The sequence below is a fragment of the Pantherophis guttatus genome, chromosome 11, assembly GCF_059756535.1.
Source record: "Pantherophis guttatus breed Tessera chromosome 11, ASM5975653v1, whole genome shotgun sequence".
NCBI lineage: Eukaryota > Metazoa > Chordata > Lepidosauria > Squamata > Colubridae > Pantherophis > Pantherophis guttatus.
In genome coordinates this window covers 1,606,209-1,629,744 of record NC_142073.1, presented here as the reverse complement: position 1 = coordinate 1,629,744, position 23,536 = coordinate 1,606,209, and the positions used below count along the sequence as shown (strand labels likewise).

Genomic DNA, 23,536 nt, shown 5'->3' with positions numbered 1-23,536 from the left:
TTTTTCCATATTGTGCTTTTCCATAATATTCGTCTGCCTGGTGTTTATGAACATTTACCTTGGAGCAGGTGAGATGTCAGCTGATTTCTTCTATTTGGTTGTTCCTGTCCTTCCCCTCCCTCAGAGCTTTTAATATGACTTCAAGGAAGAGGAGAGCAGTTCATTTGAGAGGGGGCCAGAAATCCTCCCCTCTTTATTGGCCACCGCCTGGGTGAGTGACAGGTCATTGGCCAAGAAAAACGGGAAGCTAGTGGTGATGGATATGAGTTAAAATCATCTCTGGAAGGAATCTATGGGCGAAAAATAAACATGATTTTTCTGCCCAATAAAAGAGAGGCCAAGATATGAACACCTAAAAAAAATGTACTGGAATCCCCAAAGCCCAAAGAAATTCATAACTTTGCTCAGGGTTTAAATAATCATTTTATTAAAATAATCATTTTAAAAACGCTGATTTATTTTGAATTCTTCCCCGTGTTTAAACATAGGAATATAACTAATTCGAAAAGTATGTGTGATTAATATCTCAGAGTCAACAGAAGTTTCTGTATTTTTCAGCAGAAGAATGAAAAATGTCTCTGTCTTGAGTATGCTCACCTTTTTCTCTGGGTCACAGATAACGTGGGTTGGCTGAGCTTCACTAGCTCAGAGTGATCTTCCAATAGTTGGTGGATTTCTAAAAACTGAAACACGGTATTAAGAAGACCCCACACTCTCCGCAGGTCTGTTTCCATTGAAAAGAAAGCATCACGGTTGCCACATCCTCATCCATCAGATGAAGAATTTCCCCTTCTGACGAGAGGCAGGACAGATACTAATTCTCTTTAACCCGCTTAATGATTTGCATCCTTCTGTTTAACAAATAGATTTTAAGGCTTTGCCTGCTTGTAGAAAATATTCAAATGCCCTTTGAATATTTGAAAACTTTCAAATGTTCTTTTTTATACCGAAATAGAGGCTGAGGTGCATTCTTCACAATATGGTTTGCAAAGAGACCCGTGAACTTGAGTTGCTTTCTTGGGTCGTGTTCTCCTCAGTCCTCATATATTGTGATGAGCCGCCCTGAGTCTCCGGCGAGGGGCGGCATATAAATTTAATAAATAAATAAATTTAATAAATAAATTTATCTCAGGGGTATCAAACTCAAGGCCTACGGGCCGAATCTGGCCCACTGGGTGCTTAGATCTGGCCCGCCCTGGAAACTGGCAGAGGGCTGCAGGAGGCCGTCGCGGCCAAAAACGGAGCCTCGATGACGTTGAGCTGGCCACGCCCACCCTGGTCACACCCACTCAGTCCCCCAAAGTCAAACACAACCCTGATGCGGCCCTCAATTAAATTGAGTTTGACACCCCGGATTTAGCTAATCTCAGCTCTTATCCTGCCTGGCGTGAAGAATGGCAGAAAGAAAATGGAGTCCAGAGCTAATGGCTACTTGTCCGTGCAGGAACTAATTGATTGTTGCTGATGATTGTTGCTTGATGTCCTTCGGACAGTAGGACTTTTTATCAAGGACATTAGATGAAATGATTCACAGAGCACCTGCTGTCTGAAACTCCCTGATAAGTTTTGCTTTAGAAAATTTGCGGCTCGTCCCTCTCTTGATTTCTGGATTTTGCTGCTTATCCTTTAACTGTGCTTGGACATACAACATTGACCCTGGGATTCTGTTATTCCCCCCAAGTTTTTAAGCATGGCTTTTCTGGGATGAACCTCTTTGAATTTTAGCTCTGAGGAAGCAAAAAAAGGTAATCATATTATGCTGCCATTAATATTTATTCCTGAGAAGCAGTTCAAGTCCATCTGTTATAGGCATATCTCAAACAAGAGTCATCTTTGCTATTTTGCAGATGAAATAATTTGGATCCCTTATCCTAACCTGCTCTTCTTCTTATCCACACTCACCCAACAAAACTCACACATGCCAGTTGCACGCAGATACACACACACACACACGTACACACACATTTTTTCCTCCTAGCTGCTGCTTAATCTCTCCTCCTGCAACTCCCCCTTGAGCTTCAGGTATTAATATCTGGAGCCATTTCGAGTGAAATCATTTCCCCTCGGTGCTGTTAATGAATCCAGCACGTGCCGTGTCTATCAATGGCTGCATTGAGACGCTCATCCATCCATGGAGCTTCCATAGTCGCTTGAATCTTGGCACTTCTGCTCGTACACATGGAGCTCTAAGGGAATGCATCCTGCACGTAGCTCCAGCCCCCTTGGAGTACTTTTTGCCGGGCTGAGTTGAAGAAGGGAGTTGTGGCATAGAAATTGTGGGATAGAAAGCAGCAGCGTAAACAGGGGTTGGGGAAAAAAACAACACAGGGAAAACCCACTTTCTCTGTAGTGTTGGGGGTCCAGACCCTCTTGAGTTTCTTCAGTAATTATTAATGGTGGACATCAAAGACAGATCTTCCCTCTTTATTAAGTTGATTAAATGCCACAAGGCTCACAATCAGATGGTCCAGACAAAGGAGGAGGAGGAGGAGGAGTTCCCCATTTTATGTCAAATGTCTTCATTTAATTTTTTTTTTTTTTCCTATTCAAAGGAAACTACAGAATGAAGTAAAGCCCGAGTTTTCCATTAATTAGATTGCAGGAACCCCTCTTGTTGCCATAACATCTTCAGGGGGTTCTTTAAACTGACAGCCTGGGAAAGTGAGCCGGGCATTCTGCATGAGGGAGGGATGGGGGTTGATAAACCGTGGGGCATCCCAAGAAGTGGCAGTGTGAGGGTTGCAAATGCCACGTAAAGCCCTACCAGTGGAACTGGAGAGGCTGTTGAAGTGGAGCAGATAAGGCTGGTCAACGTGTCCTTAAACAGCCTTTTGGCATAAAAATGTAGAACGAGGGGTTTTCCTATCCACTTAACAGGATGCACAATGAAACCTGGCCCCCTTTTTGAAGGAAGGAAGAAGTTTATTCTTGCAGGAGTGTCATTTGCAGTCATGCTTGCCTGAGCATCCTTTGACGAGTATTTGTCACACGTGTTTTGGTTTTGCCGTGGTTGGATTATCCTAAACCGTAATGGGCTCTCTTTGACCTTGGCTTAGAGTAATAGATGAACCTAGCCATAAACCAAGATGCGTGGCTTAGAGCAGTCTATGAAGTAGGTCACTCAGGATTGCCCAACAGGCCATAGTGAAAACATTTTCATTTATTCCCACAGTGGAGCTCCTTCACTGAGTGGAAAAAGAGGCCATCTATTTTCAACAGAGGAAGTTGAGTCACTCTTTGATTTCAGGAATTAGTAGACTAAATTTTCTCTCCCCCCATATTTAGCTTGAATTGGCTAAAAAAAAAAAAAAAGATGGAATAATTCTGCCAGGGGTCAGAGGACGTTACATAATTCTACTGAAGTAGTCAGCTCCTTGAAAGAATTACGAGTTCCAGAAATGGAACAGAGTTCAGAATATGATGGATTACAAGCTTTTGCATTTAATACATCACAAACAGCCTTGAAACCAAAAAGAGGGAAACCTCTCCACAAATTTGTGCTTGTAACACTTTCCACGGAGCAACTCGCTTAAACTGCCAGGTGTGACTTAATGGATGGCAAAAGAGCTTTTTTGAATCTCGTTTATTCTGGGTTTTTTTTTCCTCCCCCTCTCCCGGTTTACTCTCTTTGCAGTGTTGTCCCTCAGACCACAGTAATTCTCAACAACGACCGTCAGAACTCGATTGTAGCCAAGATGGTGGGGCAGGAAGAGCCGTTAAGCCGAGCAGCTGATTCACTGGAAAATATCCTTAACAAGTTAGTAATGGCGGAGGTCTCTTCCCTCCTTCTGTCTGCAGGCACAGGAAACTGCATGAAGGTCAGCTTAACCCTTGCTCCAGCTAGCTAAATGATGCACTGGCTTTCCTGAGTTTCAGTGAAGAGTCTCCCTAGGCCATGGGTCTTCGGAGCCCTGCCGGAAACTGGCTTGAATTTGGCTTGGCCCCCAGGATCAGTTGATGTCTCATTATATGACATCATGGTAATGCGTTCCCATTTCTCATGGTAGCTCCTGGGTGCTCCTTCCCTTGGGTTGGGCCAGTTGGTACCTGATGGTCTTTATGGACTACAGGGGGTAGGAGTGCTGCAAGTTGTAATACCAATAGCCCTTAGACTTATATACCGCTTCACAGTGCTTTGAAGTCCTCTCTAAGCAGTTTACAGAGTCAGTATATGGCCCCCAACAATCTGGGTCCTTATTTTACCCACCTAGGAAGCAGGGAAAGCTGAGAGAACCTTGAGCCGGTCAGGATCGAACTCCTGGCTGTGGGCAGAGTTAGTCTGCAATGCTGCATTCTAACCACTGTGCCACCAGGGCTCCTGTAAGACGGCCAATGTGGGCTAGAGAGAAAGAGAATCCACATGTGGACCCCTGCACAAATCCGTGACACCCTCCTCTTCTTCTTCTTCCTCCTTCTCCTCCTCCTCCTCAGTGCTGTTCCCGGGCGGAGGCAGAACACCATTGTGGTCAAAGTCCCAGGGCATGATGATAGCCACAACGAAGACGGAGAGAGTGGTTCTGAAGCCAGCGACTCGGTTTCAAACAGTGGCCAGCTAGGAAATCAGAATATTGGGAACAACGTCACTCTTATTACATTGAATTCTGAAGGTAAGTAAATCGTCTTTGAAATCTTTGGCCTAATCCCAGTGTTGGAGCCCTTTTAGTTTTAGGTCTTCTCTTTAAAATGCCATGTTTTCTTTGCCTCAGAAGAGGAAGCAGTTCTTCGGCGTCTCATACATAGCTTGATTTGGCCCTGGGTTGCAAAAATTCTGTTGTTAGCATCTAAGATTTTGCCCTATCATTTCCCAAGTTTTCAGTAAAAGCTTTGGGGGTCATGGAAGAGCTTTAGGCCAGAGGCCTCTGCTTTCTCCTTAAATCAAACTCACAGCCTGAGGCCTTAGGGTTACATAGAGAGGTCAAACATTTTAGATGTGGCTTCCAGAACCCCTTCTGAAATCGAACAGCTAAGACCCCAGGTGTGTGCCATCCCTCATGTCTTAATTTCATTCAGATACCATATTTTGATGGGCATGAAGCAGGAGATTTCGTAAGCAACCTGTTGTCTTAGCATCAACTTTGTCTGGGCTTGGAAGCTCAGCTTTCGGTGATGGACCATTCCCTGGCTGTAGAGTAAAGGGAGAGGCAAAGATACCTCCCACAAGAAGAGAGCGCAGAATCACTTCTACCTTGCTGCCCAGAATACTGCAAGATCGTGTCCAAGGATTACTAGAGTTGAGCTTCAATTGAAGAATATTTAAATATATATGCGGTGAGGGACAAATATAGGCTTCAGCTGTCTTTGCTGTTATGGATCAACCTTGGAAACATTATGTATGGACTTCAACTCCCAGAATTCCCCATGCTGGCTAGGGAATCCTGGAAGTTGACATCCATAGATCTTAAAGTTGAGAAACACTGATCTAAATAGATCTTTGAGTCATGTTTAGAACAGAATCCATTTCCAGGGCAATTTGTGAACCTCAAATTAAGAGTTTTCGTTTGCAGTTAAAAAAAAAAGACACAAAGGCTTTCAAAACTCTGATCTGATTCTGCAGTTGGGTCTCTATGTGGCAAACCCGGCTCCATGGAAAAGAATGTGTTTCTTTAGGAAGCAAGAGAAGATGCCAGCAGACTGCCTGCTGAAAGTTATTATGCCCTTCTGGTGAGCTTGAACTTTCCTGAAAGTAAACAGTTACTTTGGCAATTCTAAACAATATTTTTGAAAACAGGAAATTCCCATCGAAAATGTATTGTATACACAATAGCCTTGTCAGCAATTTATCAGTTTCCAACCTCCCACCCCCCTCCCAACCTCTGTTCTGCTCTTCAAATCCCAAAAACTCACCATTGCTGGAATGCAACCATTTGGAATATGCCTCAAGATTCTCTCATTTTATGATGCGTATTAAATTCACATATACTTCAGCATTAAACGTTAGTGCAGGGCAGAGACAGCTGTGGAAAGAATACAGAGTTAAGATGACATTGTTGATTGAATTTGTTAGAGGGAAGGAGATGCCATAATTCTGAACAAGAACCATTAAGCCATTAAAGGTAAAAAGTCGCAGGGCAGACTCCGTTTTTTGGACAGCAGGCAGGGAGATGTGGTTGAAGATGATGCCATTTATTAAAGCTGCAAAATTGGGGGGCTTCCCTTCAGCTTTGCTCACTTTTATTTCCCTCTTAAAGAATGCAAGCACAAAAGTAGATTCAAAAATTCAGATTCTTCATTGTGTAAGAGTTTTAAAGCAATAAATAAAACTTTATAGAATTTGTGCGAGAGTGTGTTCTGTTTGCAGAAATTCAGATGTAACTGGGATTATGATCTGTCTCCCAGTGGAAACTAAAATCATTACCTAATAGTAGTTTAATTGTGTATGTGCTGGACAACGGTTGAAATCTCCTCGCTCCAGTATATATAATAGAAAAGGCAATAATTTTGAGTCATTTTCTCAGCTGTTTATTTAAGAGAAGTGGTTTTTGATGTAGTAAAAAAAGACTTCGTTGCAGCCTGACCTTTTCAGCATAATTTGTTGGCGCATTTACAGGCAGACAGATGTTGGCTTTTTAATAGGATTATTGTATATATAAAAATGCTGGACTTAACCAAAGGAAAAGACTTGAGAATATATAGTTTCCTGATTGATCAGTTCAAAGCGGTACTTTTTAAGTAGGAAAAAATTTAATAAAGTCGTGGTATAAGTTTAGGTCTGGTTCAATTGAATGTCAATGTCTTCTTATACTTACGAGTTTTGCTGATGGTTAGACCGCTTCACCTTTTTCAGAGATGTTAGGCGCTGTTTATTTGTACCAAATAATCTAATTTTCTGCAACCTTATGTTTGGCTGTTGGGTTTCCTCAAGCATGGGGCAATCAAAAATCTTCAAGTGGCCTTAAGGTTTACCTTCTTGTTGTGTCCAACGAAGGCAACAACTGACAAATCATATTCATTTATGCCAAAGACTATCTTGCCTTCCATTTTAGATCATGTTGTCAGGGTTTCTGAACTCCAGCAGTCACTTATTCCTTCGAATAAGTCCCAATTTCTTCTTTCAGGATTTTAAAGAGTGTAGCATTTTCTGCACGGCATTGTACGACTTCTGTAATTTTGGTTCATTTCTTGGCTGCACTTATGCAAATGAGTGAATGGGGATTGATTCAGTAACAATCATTTTCAGAAGACGTGATCAACAAAAAACTGTTAACGAAATAGGAAAAATTATTAGTGTTCTCAGAAACAAACTTGGCCAGTTGGTGACAGTTAATTAAACACTGCAGTTTGTACTTTCAGATTGATTCCAGGCCTATGGATGACAAACCTAACCATTATATAAGTCTCCATGCTTGAAAGTTGGGCAATTTAGACACCCATCTGTAGATAATTTACAACGCTTGAAGTAATCCCTCATTTCAGCAGGAGAAATGCTCTTCTCTTGTACTCATGGTGGTATTCACATTTTGCTGATAAAGTGGGAAAGAGATCAGATGTTGACACAATAGAGCAGGAAGGTATCTCCTCAATCAGCAAAAGCAAAGTTCTAAGACTGCTGGAGTGGTTGTGAGCTAAGCACTGAAGGAAGCAGCTCACCTCTTTATCTTTCTTTTACAAATGTTTATCTAAATGATCTGTAGAGACCACCAGGTGAATGAAGAAAGAGTAGTTCCCTGAACACGAAAGAGATCGGTTTGCGGGACTCCTTCGAACAAAGTTTTCCTTGGTTTTTCCCTGCCTTTTTTTTTTTAACTTCTCTTCTTCTTGTGTGACTTTCCTTACATGTCCTAAAGCCATTTTCCTGCAAATGATTTCCACTGTCCCAAGAATGCCATAGTTCTCCTTCTCCTGAACATTTGGTGGTAACTTTTTACATGTGCTTAGAAACCCTTGAGTGACACTATTCTGCCAAAATAATTTATGGTTCCCGGCTTCCAAAGATTGAGATCATTTTTCTTGGATTTGTTTTCTTGATCACATCTGAAGATCTGTCATCGTCATAAATCATCTCCATAATGTAAAAACAAACCAACCAACCATCCAAAACAACCAAGTCCCCAGCAATCAGCTTGTCTTGGCCAAAGATAATACACTGAGTGAACCAGCAGCCAGTATTATGGTAGAAATTGGACTTGCTGCGTTGGGGAAATCAAGGGAAGGTCTTCTAATGTGCTGAACATGACTGTTCAGGCATTTAACCAGGAATGAGAGTTTGAAGTAGGAGTTCTACTTTGGCTGGGACCAAGAATTTAACTGTGGAGAAGGGATGGTTGTGTGGGAATGGAGTCACTTAAAAGTTGCTCCTGTGTAGCACATTCAATTAACCAAATAGTCCCATATATGTTTACATCAAGGTGTAGTGCAGAGTCTCAAGAAAGAAAGAATCTAGCCATACACACCGCAGATTGGCTCAGGGCCTGTAAGGTCAAGTATGGAAGGAAGTCCTGATGTGCCCAAAGATGCTCCTATTGCTCATGTTCGGAGTTTGTCATCTCTGAATTCGGGCTTTAGCAAAAATGCAACTGTTCCTTAGATAAATTATGGACCTAAAAATCCCTCTCTTCATATAAGCTGTCCAAAGGTACAGCTTCAAAAAGTGGAGGCATAGGAAAGACTCATGGCTGTCCCTAATCTCTTGTCTGAAAGCTTCTTGCCAGTCACCGTGACAAGCACAACGCTGGATCTCAATGCCTCACACATAAAAATTGATGCTTTTTATCAAGCTCATGCCGCATAAATAAAGCCCTTAGACTGAGCGAAGTGATAAAATTCAGCTGACACGCAGAGATTTGAATGAGCGTGCAGGAGCATAGAGCTTAAGCAGCTTCAAATAGAAATAAAGCTACTTTCCCCCACTGTGTTTTTCTCTTCCAGGATCTTCTGATAAGCATTTCTATTGTCTGGGAGAAACAAGGGGGGAAATTAACGTGAGAAGTATAAAGAATGTTGACTATTGTATTTGATTTCCATCTGCTCTTCAATGTTTTTTACTTTGAATATACCCAGGCACACACACAGGTGCAAATGTGCGCGCACACACACACACACACACACACACACACACACGAAGATGTTTGTCTTGGTCAGAGCTGTTTATTCCTACCCGAATCTCCTATCACAGGTATTTAGTTGTCCTCCCTCCTGGAGGAACTTCCTCTGTGATGGTGATAGCGTGCAGAGAGGTATTTCTGCATGCTATCTCAATTTCTTTTCAATTTCCATGCGAAAGGGTGACAATGGAGGGAGAAGACCTGTGGACAATGTTGCTAGAATGGGCTCAAACCTGCAACCCTCAGTTGGCCCTTAAAGAGTTGGCATCACTTTCGGTGATCAAGACCCTCAGAATCTCCTCCACGGGGGCTGCTCTGAACCCAGGGTGGGGACCCTACTATATATTAGTGTGTTTGCAGACGCAGCTTCATACCTACAATGAAGAAAACCGAATATGTGTCGGCACAGCTTGCTAATTTCTGTGTTGCTGGATTTGCTTGATTCATTCCTCTCTCTTTTAATTTTTTTTAAAAACTTCTTAAATTGTTTTTCCATTCCACTTAGTTCTAATTGGATACATCTTTCTGTAATTATCGTTTCTTGTGTTGCCACTTACATGCTTAAATTTTTTGCATGTAACCAATCTATGGTAATAGAACTCCTTTCTCTGCGGTTCTTGGACTCCTCTGCTCCAGGACAGTTACAATATTCAGTCTTTTCTAATAGTTGGTTTTAATGAGCATTCTTCATTCTGTCACCCTTTTCCCGAAATAGAAGGATTTCACTTCAGCATCACGTTGTTTCACTTTTCAAAGTGTCACTTTAATTTGGTCATGGATTAGCTGGGAATGGATCCCATTCCGCCCTTTATAAATCGGTTAGAGAGTTTTCCAACAGCTCTTCAAAGGTCACTTTCCAGTATTTTTTTCCACAATAAAGTCTTCTTACAATGATGGCAGTACCTAGTTGGCTGGGGCCAATCTTGAAATAAGCAGGGTAGGGTCTGGTTAGCATTTGGCTCATCGGAAAATTGTGGGTTTGCAGGCTAGACTGGGAAACGTAAAAGAAATGCTTAAAGAAGACAGACACTAATCCTTAAGTGTGTTGAATTCTTCCTAGTATTGGGGTCTAATTTGCTTGCAGAACTTCGTAGGGCTGTTTAACTGTGAAGGGCTGTTCAATAAGAACACACAACATAGATAACAATGAAATAGCCCTTTGAAGTGCCACAAGCAATCTTACATATTTTAATATTGAGTTTGGAGATGGACCAGTAATCCATTTCTGGTTTGCAGAATTCTGGATTGTAAATGATAAACAGATTGTTATAATTTGATAAATCATAATTTGCTCAATAGACTAGTCCTAACGATGGCTAGACCCAATGACTGATATGCAGTATCCCCATGCTGGTACCCTCCAGATGAGCGAAACCAGAATTGTCCCCCCAAATTCTCAGTCAGCCTGTGTTGGCTGTGCTTCTCTGGCATTCCCAGAGTTGGGTTCCAACTTCCCCTGGGGGAAAAGGGCCCTTTTCTCCAATTACCGGTAATTCTGCCTTCCACTGGGAAGATATCCTGAGTAAACAAATAGTGATGCTCCCTGTATTTAGGGGGTATTGGTGGACCACTCTCTATTTTTCAAAAGCAGAAAATGCAAGATTAAATTAGGTCATCTGCTCACAATTAAATACAGCTTTTATTAGATAAGTACAACTTACATTAGGCAGGCATAGCCATTTTCTGTCTGCTTCTCAAAATTGCTGCCTAAAATCTGAAATGGTTTGGAGCAGCTCTTTTGCCATCTCTGTGGCGGTGCTGAAGGTTGTTATGAAACGGACACTTCTCCCAAGTTTGAAGAAGAAGGGGAACTGAGAACTTTAGGGTTTTAGATTTCTCTAGTAAACTGGCTGTTTCCTTCCTTCCTTCCTTCCTTCCTTCCTTCCTTCCTTCCTTCCTTCCTTCCTTCCTTCCTTCCTTCCTTCCTTCCTTCCCACTTGTCCTGTGCATCTGTTCTGCCATTCCTCCCTTCCTCCCTTGGTTCCTACATGTTGTGGAAATAATTTTGTATATCCTTTAGTGGATTTATTGACATAACTTTGCCAGGTTCTGGTCATATGGTGGCCACAGTTCTGGCCACTGTTTCATGAAACAGTGAAGCTGAATTTGACGCTTTCAAAAAGTTTGGAGGTTTTTCCCTCTGACTCTGTTTCACTGACAATAAAGAAGAGTTCTTGTTCCTTGCACAGAACAGGGGTGGGGTGGGGGGAAATAAGCAAGGTTTCTCCCATGCGTACCACACATTTCCCCAAACAGCTTTCAGTTACTAGCATCAGGCCAGATGAAAAGCAGTTTTTGAAAGAAAGAAGAATCATAACTGTTTTGAAAGGAAGCAGCTGAAAGGAATTTACATGTTGTTTAAATTGTTTGAAATCTGCATTATTTGATGTGGTTCACAAACAAAGGAAATGTATTTTAACTTCAGCCGGCAACTCAGTGAGCTTAGCGGGTATCAAAGGAAACATACCAAATGAAGGTATGAAGTCTATCCATGTGCCTAGTTTATATACACACACACACAGAGACAGACTTACACATTAAGGGTTTTGAGTAGAGGTTTTTTTCTTCTTTTTTATGATTTCTGTATCAGTTTGGCGTACTTGAACCAAAGAAAGATTTGCCCTGGTGAGGGGAAATTGATTTGGTCAAGCCTGGAAGCCTTTGTGGGGTTTCTTAACGATAAATTCCAGCAGCTAATTTTCAGCGGTCCCCAGAGCCTCTTCTTCGGTCCTCACACAGTCAAGACTGATGGATGTAGACAAGACAGAAAAAAAAAACACCTCTTGCACAATTGCTCCAGAGAAATTTTTTAACAAATTTTTTAGCAATTTGTTATTTCTGTGCTGTATGCCTTTGGTGCAGCTATTAGGCTCCACTGTTTCTGTTCATTGTACAGGCGTTTGATAAACACAACCGGCTGATTCTCTAAATATTGACATAAGCAGGTGTTCAGTGTACTTTCCACCTGTTAATAGAGTTGATGGATGGCACCCTGAGAGGGTTTTTGTTTTTAGAGTTCTTGTTCCTGCTTCTTGTCTATCAGGTAGGTTCAAAGAATGTTTCTCCCTGTAACGAAGAGAATATAGTACCGGCAAAGAATCAAGTGGTCATATTATATTCCGGCAGAAGTAGCAGGCTGAGTGTTGAATCAGCAGATGGACCCTGGCCTTGCAGGTTAAGGAATGTTAAAAGTGATGCGTCCCCAAAGGATTTTCTGTGCAAAAATTGTTTTCTTTGTGCAAAAGAACAGAGGATGCCTGATCCAGATTTCAGAGGAATGTGTGTGCTCTCCACGTTCTTGTGTTTGGGAAATATGAATCTTCCAACAGGAGAGAATATTTGTAGCTTGGGGTTGAACTGTGGAGTCCTTGGTGCTTTCTGAGCTTGGTGGTTTTCTTGCAAATGTTTCATGACCCAACTACGGAACATCATCAGGGTGCTGATGCTGAAGTCCAACAACCATGCTCAGAGACCATCAAGAACTCCATAAATGGGGGCATGCTGAAAGGGAGGTATTCAGGTACTTCTCTCCCTCTTCCTGGCGATGTGATGAATGCTTCTTTTGATGCTTGGATGCACTTCGTGCCTTCGATGAGTACTCAGAATTGTTTATTCCAAGCTAAGCCCAAGGAAAGTATTAATCTTACCAAGGAGAGTAGAATTCTTTTCTTTTATCCTTGGGGAAGGGAATTACTGAAGGAATGGTTTGCATGTTGAGGACAAGAAAACGGCCTTCTATCATGATGTAGTTCGAGAGGCTTTTTTTCAGTTTTGAGGAAAAAAAAAAAAAGTTTGATCCTTTGGTAATTTTTTCCAGATCTCTTGTCAGCCATTAGGAAAGCTCTCATATCACACAGACAGTGTTTCTGACACCGAGAAACTAAATAGTGTGGCAAGTTCATGCTAATATTATTTTGACTCTGTCAACAGCTGAATGTTTTTGGATCAGGCAACAGGAAGGCTGTGACACTGATGGTTCTGCCTTGTGGTTGCATCTACCCCCTAAATGGAGACAGGGCTTAAACTCTTGTAGCTGCTGTGCCTCAATCCAGAGAGATGACAATTCGAGCCCCCTTGGGTATCGGCATCTTTACTCCTTGGAAGATTCCTTAATTAGGCAGTTAGAAGTAATTATATTCTGGGTTTGGGTGAGTCAGCAATTTTATGGGTCTCTTAGATGCCAGCCATCCAACAAATTTCCCTTAAACAAACACTACTAAACTTTGGGAATGGAAGTTCCACATTTTTCAGCTGGGTGGGTGGAGTTGTTTGAGTTTCTCTTGCCCTGGACGTAAATTGTTTGTAGTGTTGACATATTAAAAAAACCATGTACCCATGTAGTAAAATAAAAAAAAATTAGTGTTCTTCATCACCAGTGATTCATTCTTAGGAGAGGTAAATCAACCCATTTGGTGAATGCGTCAGAAACAATGCAGACTTCCATTCCAGTAGCGTAAAATATATATTTTTTTTAAAAAAAGAAAAAATCCATTTCTCTTTGGGAGCTACGGTTCCCATCGAGTGACTTCTCTTAATGAGCCCTGTGTGCAATTAATCAAATAAATTACCATTCTTCTGTACTCACAAATGCTGCACATTCCCAGTTGTTCCTAGCGAATGCTGAGTCAGCTTCTTCCCGCCATTGTTGTGGTTCAGTGCTCTGCGCTTGGTGCCTGACACGATAGCCCTTCCTTCTCCAGCAGTTTTAAGCAACCAGCAAGTTTTGCTTCTTTTAGTTGTGGCTTCAGTGTTGTGGCTTTAGAAAGGCCCCTTGAATAGCCCGAGAACTAAGCCCACCACTGTCCTGCTCTACAAGGCTCTTGTGAACAACGAAGACAATTGTGGGTTGCCTTCAAAGGGCTCCTGAGGGTTTGGAGAAGGGAAACAGCCAGCGGTGGTCTGGAGGTGAGCTTAGAAACACCCTCCTGTTGCTGCTGCCTGCGTCCTTCCCCATCACACCACTCCAGTAGGTGAGAAGCACATCATGCTTTTCCCCCCATATCTGGCAGCACAAGCCCACAAACGCAACCAAGGGAGAATTCACAGAAGTCCATCTAACCCCAAAGGTCCCCTTCTCTTCCTGAGGCCACCTTGAGACACCAAAGAGAAACTTTTCTGCTTATAGAGTTTATTATTTGCATCAGATCAGTAAACTGGCTTCAGATCTCTTCTGGGTTTGCCAGATCCTCTGAATTCACGGAGGTGAAAATAAAATGTTTTTATCCCTGTCTCACCTTTTTTTTTTTTTCTCATTAATTGTGATTGAAATGATCTGTTTTTTTCCTCCTCAATTTTGGATGTCACAAGGAACAGTGGCTTTTTAGATGCAGAAACAAAATTCTCCGTGGTTCTTGAGGTTGCAGAAAACAAGGGAAGAGAAAAATGAATATGTGAGTTTGACCCTAATGTGATTCTTGCATGTAGCAGGTGATCATAATTTCCTGTTCTGTCCCAAATGGGCCTTCGCAGGGCTAGAAAGAGATTCATTTTCACCTGCAGGAACTGTAGGAAGGGCATCTGTCTCTAAAAGGAATTCCTCCTTGTTTTTTATATGCTGGTATCCATTTATACAGGTAGCCCTCAACTTACGACCACAACTGAGCCCAAAATTTCTGCTGCTTTGTGAGACATTTGTTAAGTGAGTTTCCCCCTATTTAACGACCTTTCTTGCCATAGTTGTTAAGTGAATCCGGCTTCCTCACTGACTTTGCTCGTCAGAAGGCCGCATAAGGGGATCACGTGACCCCCCCCTGGGACTCTACGACTGTCATAAATATGAGCCAGTTGCCAAGCATCTGAAAATATATATATATATATATAACCAGCATTTTGCTGTGTATTTAGTCTCCTAATAGACAGCAAAATGCTGGTTTGATGTCTGAAAAAGCCTAGAAACTAGTGAATGGGATTTCACTGAGCTATGGCTGTATAAAGATCTTGATTTACGTAGGAAAAAACCTGGCTGAGAGAAATATATATATCATACATACATACATACATATAATTAGCTTTTTGTTATTCACCTGCTTAAAATAAGCCCACTCTATGCGACCTAGATTTTGGCTAAGGGCAATGTTATGATCTCAGTGGGAAGTAAAGCACCCTATTCACGTGTGTTTCTTTTTAGAGGATTATCCTAGCGGGACGTGGCTTGGGGACGAAAACAACCCCGAGATGCGTGTGCGCTGCCCTATCACCCCGGCAGACATGCTCCACATCAGCACCAATTGCCGGACTGCTGAGAAGATGGCGCTGACGTTACTCGACTACCTTTTCCATCGAGAAATCCAGGCGATCTCTAACCTTTCTGGCCAAGGGAAGCACGGGAAGAAGCAACTCGATCCTCTCATGATTTACGGCATCCGTTGTGAGTACTGGGTCTCCTTGGGCCTTGAGATCTCTTCCCATAAGCACGTCTTTCAAACTTGCACAGCAGAGGGGCAAACTTGGGGTTTCTAATGATTTGGGGGATGGTTGGCCAAGTGTGGTGGCCGATAAGTCTTGTTTTGGTGGTGAGGGGTAGCTACTGTCTTTTGGAACTGCCCTGACATGCTACAGTCTGAATCCGTCCCAAGGGATTCAGCTGGAAAGATGTACAGTACTTGGCTTGACTGGGTGGAAGATTCAACCTTCGCATGTACACAGCTGCGTTCTAACACAAACGTTTTGTCAGTCTGGGAAAATTACCCAGCAGTTTCCCCTTCGCTGTAACGGAAGGCATCTGAAATTGGCCAATTTCTGGTTTTTGTTCCTCTCGAGATAAAGACATAGGGGATGCTTAACTTTTTCCGATGAATGAGAAAGCAAGTCTGGTTTCAGAAGATTTACAGGGGTGGCTGAATTGCTCCAGCGGACCAAGGAAGTGGAGGGATCTGCGTTGGAAAGAAAGGCCATTTCTTGAGGAAGCCACGCTCAGCAGTTATTGAGTTAAGTTAGAAAAAGCTGAAAAGTCTCCAATGCTATTCGTCTTTCAGATGAGCTCTCTCGCTACGTCTGATCCAGTTTCCTCATTCCATGCTGCTGCATGTTAAAAAAAATATAACTAAATTCAGGCGTAGCCCCCGATATAAGGCAGCTGGCCCCATGTTGACCGTCGACAGTTGGGATGGAAATCTACTGATCTTAAGAGTAGGTTGAGAAAAGTTGGTTTTGAAAGGAAACGTTAAAGCTGTGCCAGAGATCCTCCTTGTGCATGCTGGTGTGTGGGCCTACTTAAATGTGACCCAGAAGAGTTGTGTTCTAGGAGAAAGGAACAGCAGAGATTCTGAATAAGTACCGCTCCAAAATGTTGTCAACAAAGTTTTGTCTACTCCATTGTGATGCTTGGAATGGCAAACCACATTTCACGATCAGAGATAACGGGTTCAGAATGGTGCTCTTTCCAGAGGTTATGAATGTATGAAGATTAATGCTGAAAGGAGAGAAAACCAGGTCAGACAGTCGATCTAAACCATACATCTCTGTCTGGAAGCTCAAGTCATGGTTTGGATTAGAAGTCATGTGTTGGGGAAGCCACGGCTTACGCTGATGTCTGAACTGAAGCACTGATGAACCCACCCACTGAACAATATCTCACCCACCTACCTTTTCCCCAACAACCTGTGGAAGAGCATTATTTTCACCCAGGCAACCTCCCTGCTGCCACCCAGCAGGATTGCCAAGTTGCCTTTTGGTGAAGTCTCATCTTTCAACTCGTCAGTGGAAAGATCCTTGTTGATCCTTTTCTCTTTGTGGGGAAAAAAGCCCCAACCAAATCTGTATTTAATAGAAAATATTTTGAAAAGTATATAATATTCTGCAGCCGCACTTTCCAAGTGAGGGGAAATATGCTTATTAAGAATTCTTGATATTGTGCATAAGCTTTCCCACAAGCTATTAATCTTTCGAGGTGTATATTTTCATTCGGTCGCTTCCCATAATGGCAGCGGGCGGTTGATCAGGGAAGGCAGGATTCAGGCAAAGGGGATGCTTAAGGGCTCATTCCAACAAGGCTGCTAAAGAAAGATGTTCTGGAGCAGTGAAATCCAAAATAGGCAGCGGTTAGCAGGGTTTTTTTGTCCCTCTCTCTCGTAAGTATAAATAGGTTTCTCAGGCATTCCTGCCTAATCTTTTTAATGTTATTTGAAGTTAGAGTACAGGTAGTCCTTGAATTATGATAACAATGGAGCCCAAAATTTCTGTGGTTAAATGAAACATTTGTTAAGTGAGTTTTACAGCTTTTCTTGCCACAGAAAAGAATGTATCTTTTCTTTTAGGTACACTGAGAGCATATGCATCAAAGACAAATCCCTTGTGTGTCCAATCACACTTGGCCAATAAAGAATTCTGTTCTGTTCTGTTCACTACAGTTGTTAAGTTAGGGTTAGGGTTAAGTAAGACAGTTAAGTGAATTTGGCTCACTTTACCCTTCTTGCCATAGCTGTTAAGTGAATCACTGCAGCTATTAAATTAGAAACATGGTTGTTAAGTGAATCTGGCTTCCCCATTGACTTTGCTTGTCAGAAGGTCACAAAAGTGGATCACATCATCCCAGGACCAGGGGTGAAATGTAAAATCTGTTACTACCGGTTCTGTGGGCGTCGGTGGGTAATGTGACTGGGTGGGTTGTAGAAAAAAATGCTTTTAAAAGCCTCTGACAGTCCCAGCTGAGCTGCGGGATCATCAGAGGCTTTTTTTTTTTTTTTTTTACTTTTAAAAGCATTTTTTCGGCCAAAGAGGTTGTGGGATGCTGCAACTGTCATAAGTGTGAAAAACAGCCATAGGCCCCCTTTTTCAGTGCCATTGTAACAGTCACTAAATGAACTGTTATAAGTCAAGGACTACCTCTGCTAATAAGACAAACGTTGTCAATGTAGGTTGAGGTCTATCCAAAGCCCAGCTGAAAGGCTGAGGGGTATTCCAATTTCCAATTGGAAAGGAATTCCAATTTCTTGATATTTCTGGCAAATACATATATTCCTTGCACTGATTTATTTTTATTTAACTAAAAGGAAGACACAGGAAAGGGGTTGACTCCAGGACCAACAGTTCCTTCATCTGCCAAGTTCTGTGAATAATGTACCCTTCCCTGGCCGAAAAATTTCTAACGACTCTGAGCAAGGGTACCACGTCTTATCTGGAGTAAGTGGGACCAGGTCCAGCGTTCGCTTAGAGCCAAATAAAAGTACAGCCAACGAGGGAGGATAGGACATTTCCCGCTGTGCTGCCAGAGAATATAGAATTTCAGCACATCTTTCCCCTGGGACTGAAATTCACGTGGCTTTTCTCCTTGGGCAATTTACCCAAGGATCTCTCAGTGGCAGAGAACTGGTGCCCGGTTATGATGAACTGGAGGTGGGCTGTGATGCCGGTCACTCATCCTTGGGCTGACACACCGCCAGGTGGATGAAAGGCTCCTTCTCTCAAGCAAGTTCAGAAACAGAGAGCCAGTCTTCCCTCCATCAGCCCTTAGTCCAAAGAAATAAATGGTCCATGCTTTGGAGGAAAAGCAACAGAGTAGAGCTTGCTTGTTTCTGTATGGATGGTGGTAGAAATGGAGGCATTGGGAGAGCAAGCAAAATCAGGGTGGAATTGGGCAGAAATGCAGACAAACCTTTCTCAGAAGGGAACAGAAGCAGCCGTACTATTAAAACCCAACTTTAATGTGATGATGAATCCCTACAAGGGTAGAAAATATGGTAGCCTGGCTCTGTCCCCTGTGAACCTGCTATCAGTTTAATTCATCAGTGAGAGGGTTTCATCTGGAACCCATCAGGGTTTAAAATAGCCCAGACAGAGGGCTGCAGCCTAAAACAAATTATGCAAACCTATCAAAATAGAACAAGGGAAAAGAAGCAGATTTCTGTTTCTGGTTAATGCAAGATGAACTTCATCCGAAAGCTTGCGATTTGCAGATGTTGGGAAACCGTATCTTCTCAGGAGAGCAAAACAGAACAGCCATGCAGTTCTGCCAGAAATACACACACCCTACCTACCCTGTAAGGTAGCACTCGCGGTGCTGGTCCCTCGCTTGCTGGCTTTAGGATGGGGATGGGGAAGCAGACCATCAAGCTCAGGGGTAGGCAGGTATGGCCCCTTTATGACCTTCTATCAAAGGCCTCAAAGAGACAGAGGGATGCTTGCCCACTCCGGCTCTGAATGGGGGCTGCGGCGTTTATTTTCCCATAGCTGAGATTGCGTCACCTGAAAAGCCAGAATTCTTTCAAAGAATTCTCTTAATCTGGCCTCTCAGGTTTTATGGTTTGCTCGGCTCACCTACTGCTTAAGGTCCTGCTGTGTGAACTGCTTGGAATACCTCGGTGCGTTTCTCGTATTGAACGCTAAAATTCGGGGATGTAAATTCTAAAGACGCGATCGTATTTTCTGGGTAGTCTGCCTTGTGTTTTATTTTTGTATTGGCTCCAAAATATTTATTCCCCTCCAGCAGAGAATTAACTAATAAAAGCTATCGATGCGTGGGCTGAACATCGCCAGGCTCCTGTTGCTTATATTAAGCATGAGCCTGCGTCGAGTGTTAAATCTGGAAACTGCTGAGCTTCTTCATAACGGTCCCTGCCTGATGAGCTCTAATGAGAAATTTTAGCTAAGCTAATGAAGCTGCCGGCTTGCCATTTCGAAGCTATAACACTCACAAAGCATGAAACACTTGGATTTTATCACTGCTCCAAAACTAAAGCGGTCCTCACATTAACCAGCTCTCTTCTTTTAATGAAATGCTTTTTCAGCCTCCTTTCCCAACCTCGAGCCAATCTCCAACTTGGTCCCATAAATCAGCGATTCGGGTTACATTAAATGAGAACAAGAACATTGCAAATTAAGTCTGGATACTCCCGCTTGCAAATGTCGAAAGCGCCTCGTTTAATACATGCAAAATAACCATTTCGTTTCCAGTGGCCTTGCAAGCTTCAAGGCTGCTTGGGATCCATTTCTAACGTTGGAGGTTTAATTCTTCTAGTGGTTTCTCTCCAATTTTCAGGGCATATTTTTAAAGGTCCCCAATTTTATTCACTACACAGTAGTGAACATCCCATCATAGTTTTAAGAATATCCCAGACTCAGAATTAGAGAGGGAATAATGATTTTTCCAGTTGTTGAATTGTACTGCGGAGACACCGAGCACAATTGTGGGAACCGTTTTTTTCATTGTCGGTGCTGAAAAGAAAATTATAGTTTGCACTAGGTGCTAAACTGCCAAGATACTTGGCGCTGCAGACTGGATTGAAAAACAGCACTTGTTTTCACACGTATAGCACAGCTCCAACAATCGACCTCTGTTCTGATGCCTTAGATTAAGTATAGTAACAAGATTTGCACCGCCTTCACACCGCATTTGAAAGCCACTCGCAAGGCTTGTCCCCTGATGTCTGAATCACCAAGAAATTTTATTTGGTCACTAATCCAGTGGAAATCTATGGGCCCCTGTCAGTTTGAAATCGGGGACTAACAGACGCTCCGAACAAAGCATAGAGCAGCTGAAGTGCTCTGAGAGTTGCATCTACGGAGTGCTAAGGAGTGAAAAAGAGGGGAAACTGGCCGGTTTAGAATGCTAGAAGTGAAGCATTGCCGAATGTTGCCCCCAAAGGAGGAAAACCGTATGGCTGCAATATCATCTCCTCTGCAAACACTTTCCCTTCTCTACTGGAATTGCTACACTTTGCCTTTGGTTCCAAAAAGCTCTCCGTCAATCTGTTCAGTCTTGCCATGTTGCAGAAAACCAGCTGACCCATTTTAAGGACAAGGATAGCTGGGTGACTTCTGCAGGTTAGAGCCCTGTTGAACCCAGAGAGTTTTGCTTGGGGGGTAAACAGCTCTGGGTCGCCCTGCAATAGTTAAGTGTTGTCTGGCTCCTCGCCCCACACTTCGGTTTTCCCCTTTGCTTGCTGTCACAATTTGATAAACCTGAAATCCAAAAAGCAGGTTCCGGGGACGAATGCTTGGTGCCTTCCTTGGGGATCACCTCAGCAGGATCTCTATGACTTTAAAATGCCAAAGCTTCCCAGTTAGTTCTTCCAAGTGGATTGCTGGCTACACAAAATGCTGTTCTGTATAGTCTCCTGCTTGAGCTGGGGGCTGGACTAGAAGACCTCTAAAGTCCCTGCGTCAGTCTGTTAATAAGATTGCAAGATGTAGCGCGCCGTTCCTAGAAAGGCAAAGAGTATGAAGCGGATAACACACCACCTCTTCTATAGCACTTAATTTCCAGTCATTTGCCTTTAAAGAAGATTCTCTAATAACCACAGCCAGGAGTTCAATCCTGACTAGCTCAAGGCGGACCCATCCTTCCATCCTTCCGAGGTGGGTAAAAGGAGGGCCCAGGTGATTGGGGGACAAGAGGCTGACTCTGTAAACCGCTTAGAGAGGGCTGTAGAAGCACTGTGAAGCGGTATATCAGTCTATGTGCTGTTGCTATTTTCTTTGCCTTTCAGGTCACCTTTTTTATAAATTCGGCATCACAGAGTCTGACTGGTACCGGATTAAGCAGAGTATAGACTCGAAATGCCGGACAGCCTGGCGCCGGAAACAGCGAGGCCAAAGTCTGGCTGTAAAAAGCTTTTCACGACGGACACCCTCTTCTTCCTCCTACAGTGGCTCAGGTAATATTCCCCCTCCCCCTTTCCCACCCAAATGAAGTCAGCTTAGTGGCCTTCTTGTTTTGGGGCATATTTTTAAATAGTCATAGACTTTTCTATGTATTGGAGGCAAGGAGTGAGCCAAATGGCTTCCACTGGAAACTGTTGTAACCTGACAGTCGCCACTTATCCAAACAGTAGTAATTCGCACTGCTCTTAAACTGGCCGTCTATGTGCTTGAGAGTTTTCTTTGCAAACCTTTTTAGTATCATTCTTTCTGAACCAGAGCGAATTAATTTAAACAATAGATCAGTTGTTCTGATCGATACCTGCAATTTTCACTTTTCAAATAGCAGTGAAATCAGTCTTGTTTTCTTCCTAATTTGGTTTCTCACTGAAAGGTATGGGGGCGTATTTTAAAGACGGCCTGAAGCTGGAGAATCTCATATTTGTCAATACTTGGAACCAGGATAGAGTTCAAAAGAGCTACAAGTTTATGTCCTGCTACTTACTAACAAGAATCTGAACTACTAACAGTCAAGGCAAATTGGCTCCAGATAAGAGCCAATGGACTTCAAGGGAGTATGGGGGGTGGGGCTGGACTTCAGTCTCTTACAGGGTGTAGAGACTCCAAACTGATAATGCATTTGACTCCTCCCTCAGACTCAGCCTGATCATCCCCTACAATACTTAGATGATAACTTGGAGAGACCCCATAGTCAGTCGTGGGGGATCTGGACCAAACACCCCAGCAACTGCGCTCCCAGGAGGGCTGGTCTGTGGGTCGGAGGGCTTGTCCTCTGATCTAAGCCACCCCATGTCCCAATCTGCCTACCCTAAGTGAGCCGGTAAGGTTGCCCTTGTTCCTTCTCTCCCTGTGTTTTATCATCTTCCAGCATTTATCTTCCAGCCAGTTAGACTGAACTTGTGACCAGTTTGGACAGGGAGAAGAACAGTTTAATCAGAAATATTTTGGAAATCTCACTCAGCCTTGGAAATGAGCTTGCAGGAGAACAAAAGAGCTGGTTGAGGTCCAGTCCACAGAGCAAATAAAATGCATGCATATGAGCAATAAATGAAAAATACTTATCCCGGCACACGTCTTTGATGTGGACTGGGGCTCAGCCAAGTGGGTTTCTTGCCATGGGATTGGGGATCTTTCGTTCTCCTGTCGTGTAAAGGGAACTTCCCTTGTTTCCCAGAGGAACGCCACATTTGGAGCCGTCTGACCCTGTTGAGTGGCTGCAGGGAAACACGAGAGAAATGCTTGTGCCCACATCGGAACCTCAGTCGGGTTTTATCCCCAAAGGGATCTGCGTCCCAGTTAGCTTTAATGGGTTGACATGAGAAGAGGGCACACTTCAAGAGTTCTCTCTCAGGACCCTGAAAGCAGCCATGGCCTTAAGCCCCTTGAGATGGATGGCAGCATCACTGAAGAAAGGCTTAGGCCTAACTCGGAAGCGTCTGCGTGTCCATCCCAGCCTCCCTTGAGAGCAGATGTAGCTCAGATGAGAACCGAAAGCGAACAGGGGAAGGAGCATCTGCAAGGAGTGGTCGAAACTCAAGACGGCCATGCACGTAAAAACCAAACAAAGCTTTGACTCAACTGTTATGGCTGCCCTCTTGGCTCTTTCGGCCTCATCCAGGGCAAAAGTGACTAGACAGTGAGTTCTTCATGTACGACCTTAATTGAGCCCAAAATTCCTGTGGCTAAGCGAGACACTTGTTAAGGGAGTGTGGCCCATTTAATGACCTTACCTGCCAAAGTTGTTAAAGTGGAATCCCTGAAGTTGTTATCGAAGTTGAAATTTCCACACGGTTGTTAAGTGAATCTGGCTTAACAGAAGGTTGCAAAAGGGGATCATAGAACCTCAGGACACTGTAACCGTCATAAGTATGAGTCAGTTGCCAAGCATCTGATTTTGA

The 23,536-nt window shown here is 43.1% G+C and overlaps 1 protein-coding gene across 2 annotated transcripts in view; it reads left to right on the top strand.

Annotated features, from left to right (window-relative positions):
• BANP (BTG3 associated nuclear protein) overlaps window positions 1–23,536 on the top strand; it is an 86,316-nt gene that overhangs the window by 20,105 nt on the left and 42,675 nt on the right. For both annotated transcript variants that reach the window (XM_034426599.3, XM_034426598.3), the window contains exons 5-8: window positions 3,635–3,757; window positions 4,432–4,607; window positions 15,169–15,408; window positions 21,467–21,634. In XM_034426599.3, coding sequence (XP_034282490.1) covers window positions 3,635–3,757; window positions 4,432–4,607; window positions 15,169–15,408; window positions 21,467–21,634 — 707 coding nt within the window. The remainder of the gene's footprint in view (window positions 1–3,634; window positions 3,758–4,431; window positions 4,608–15,168; window positions 15,409–21,466; window positions 21,635–23,536) is intronic.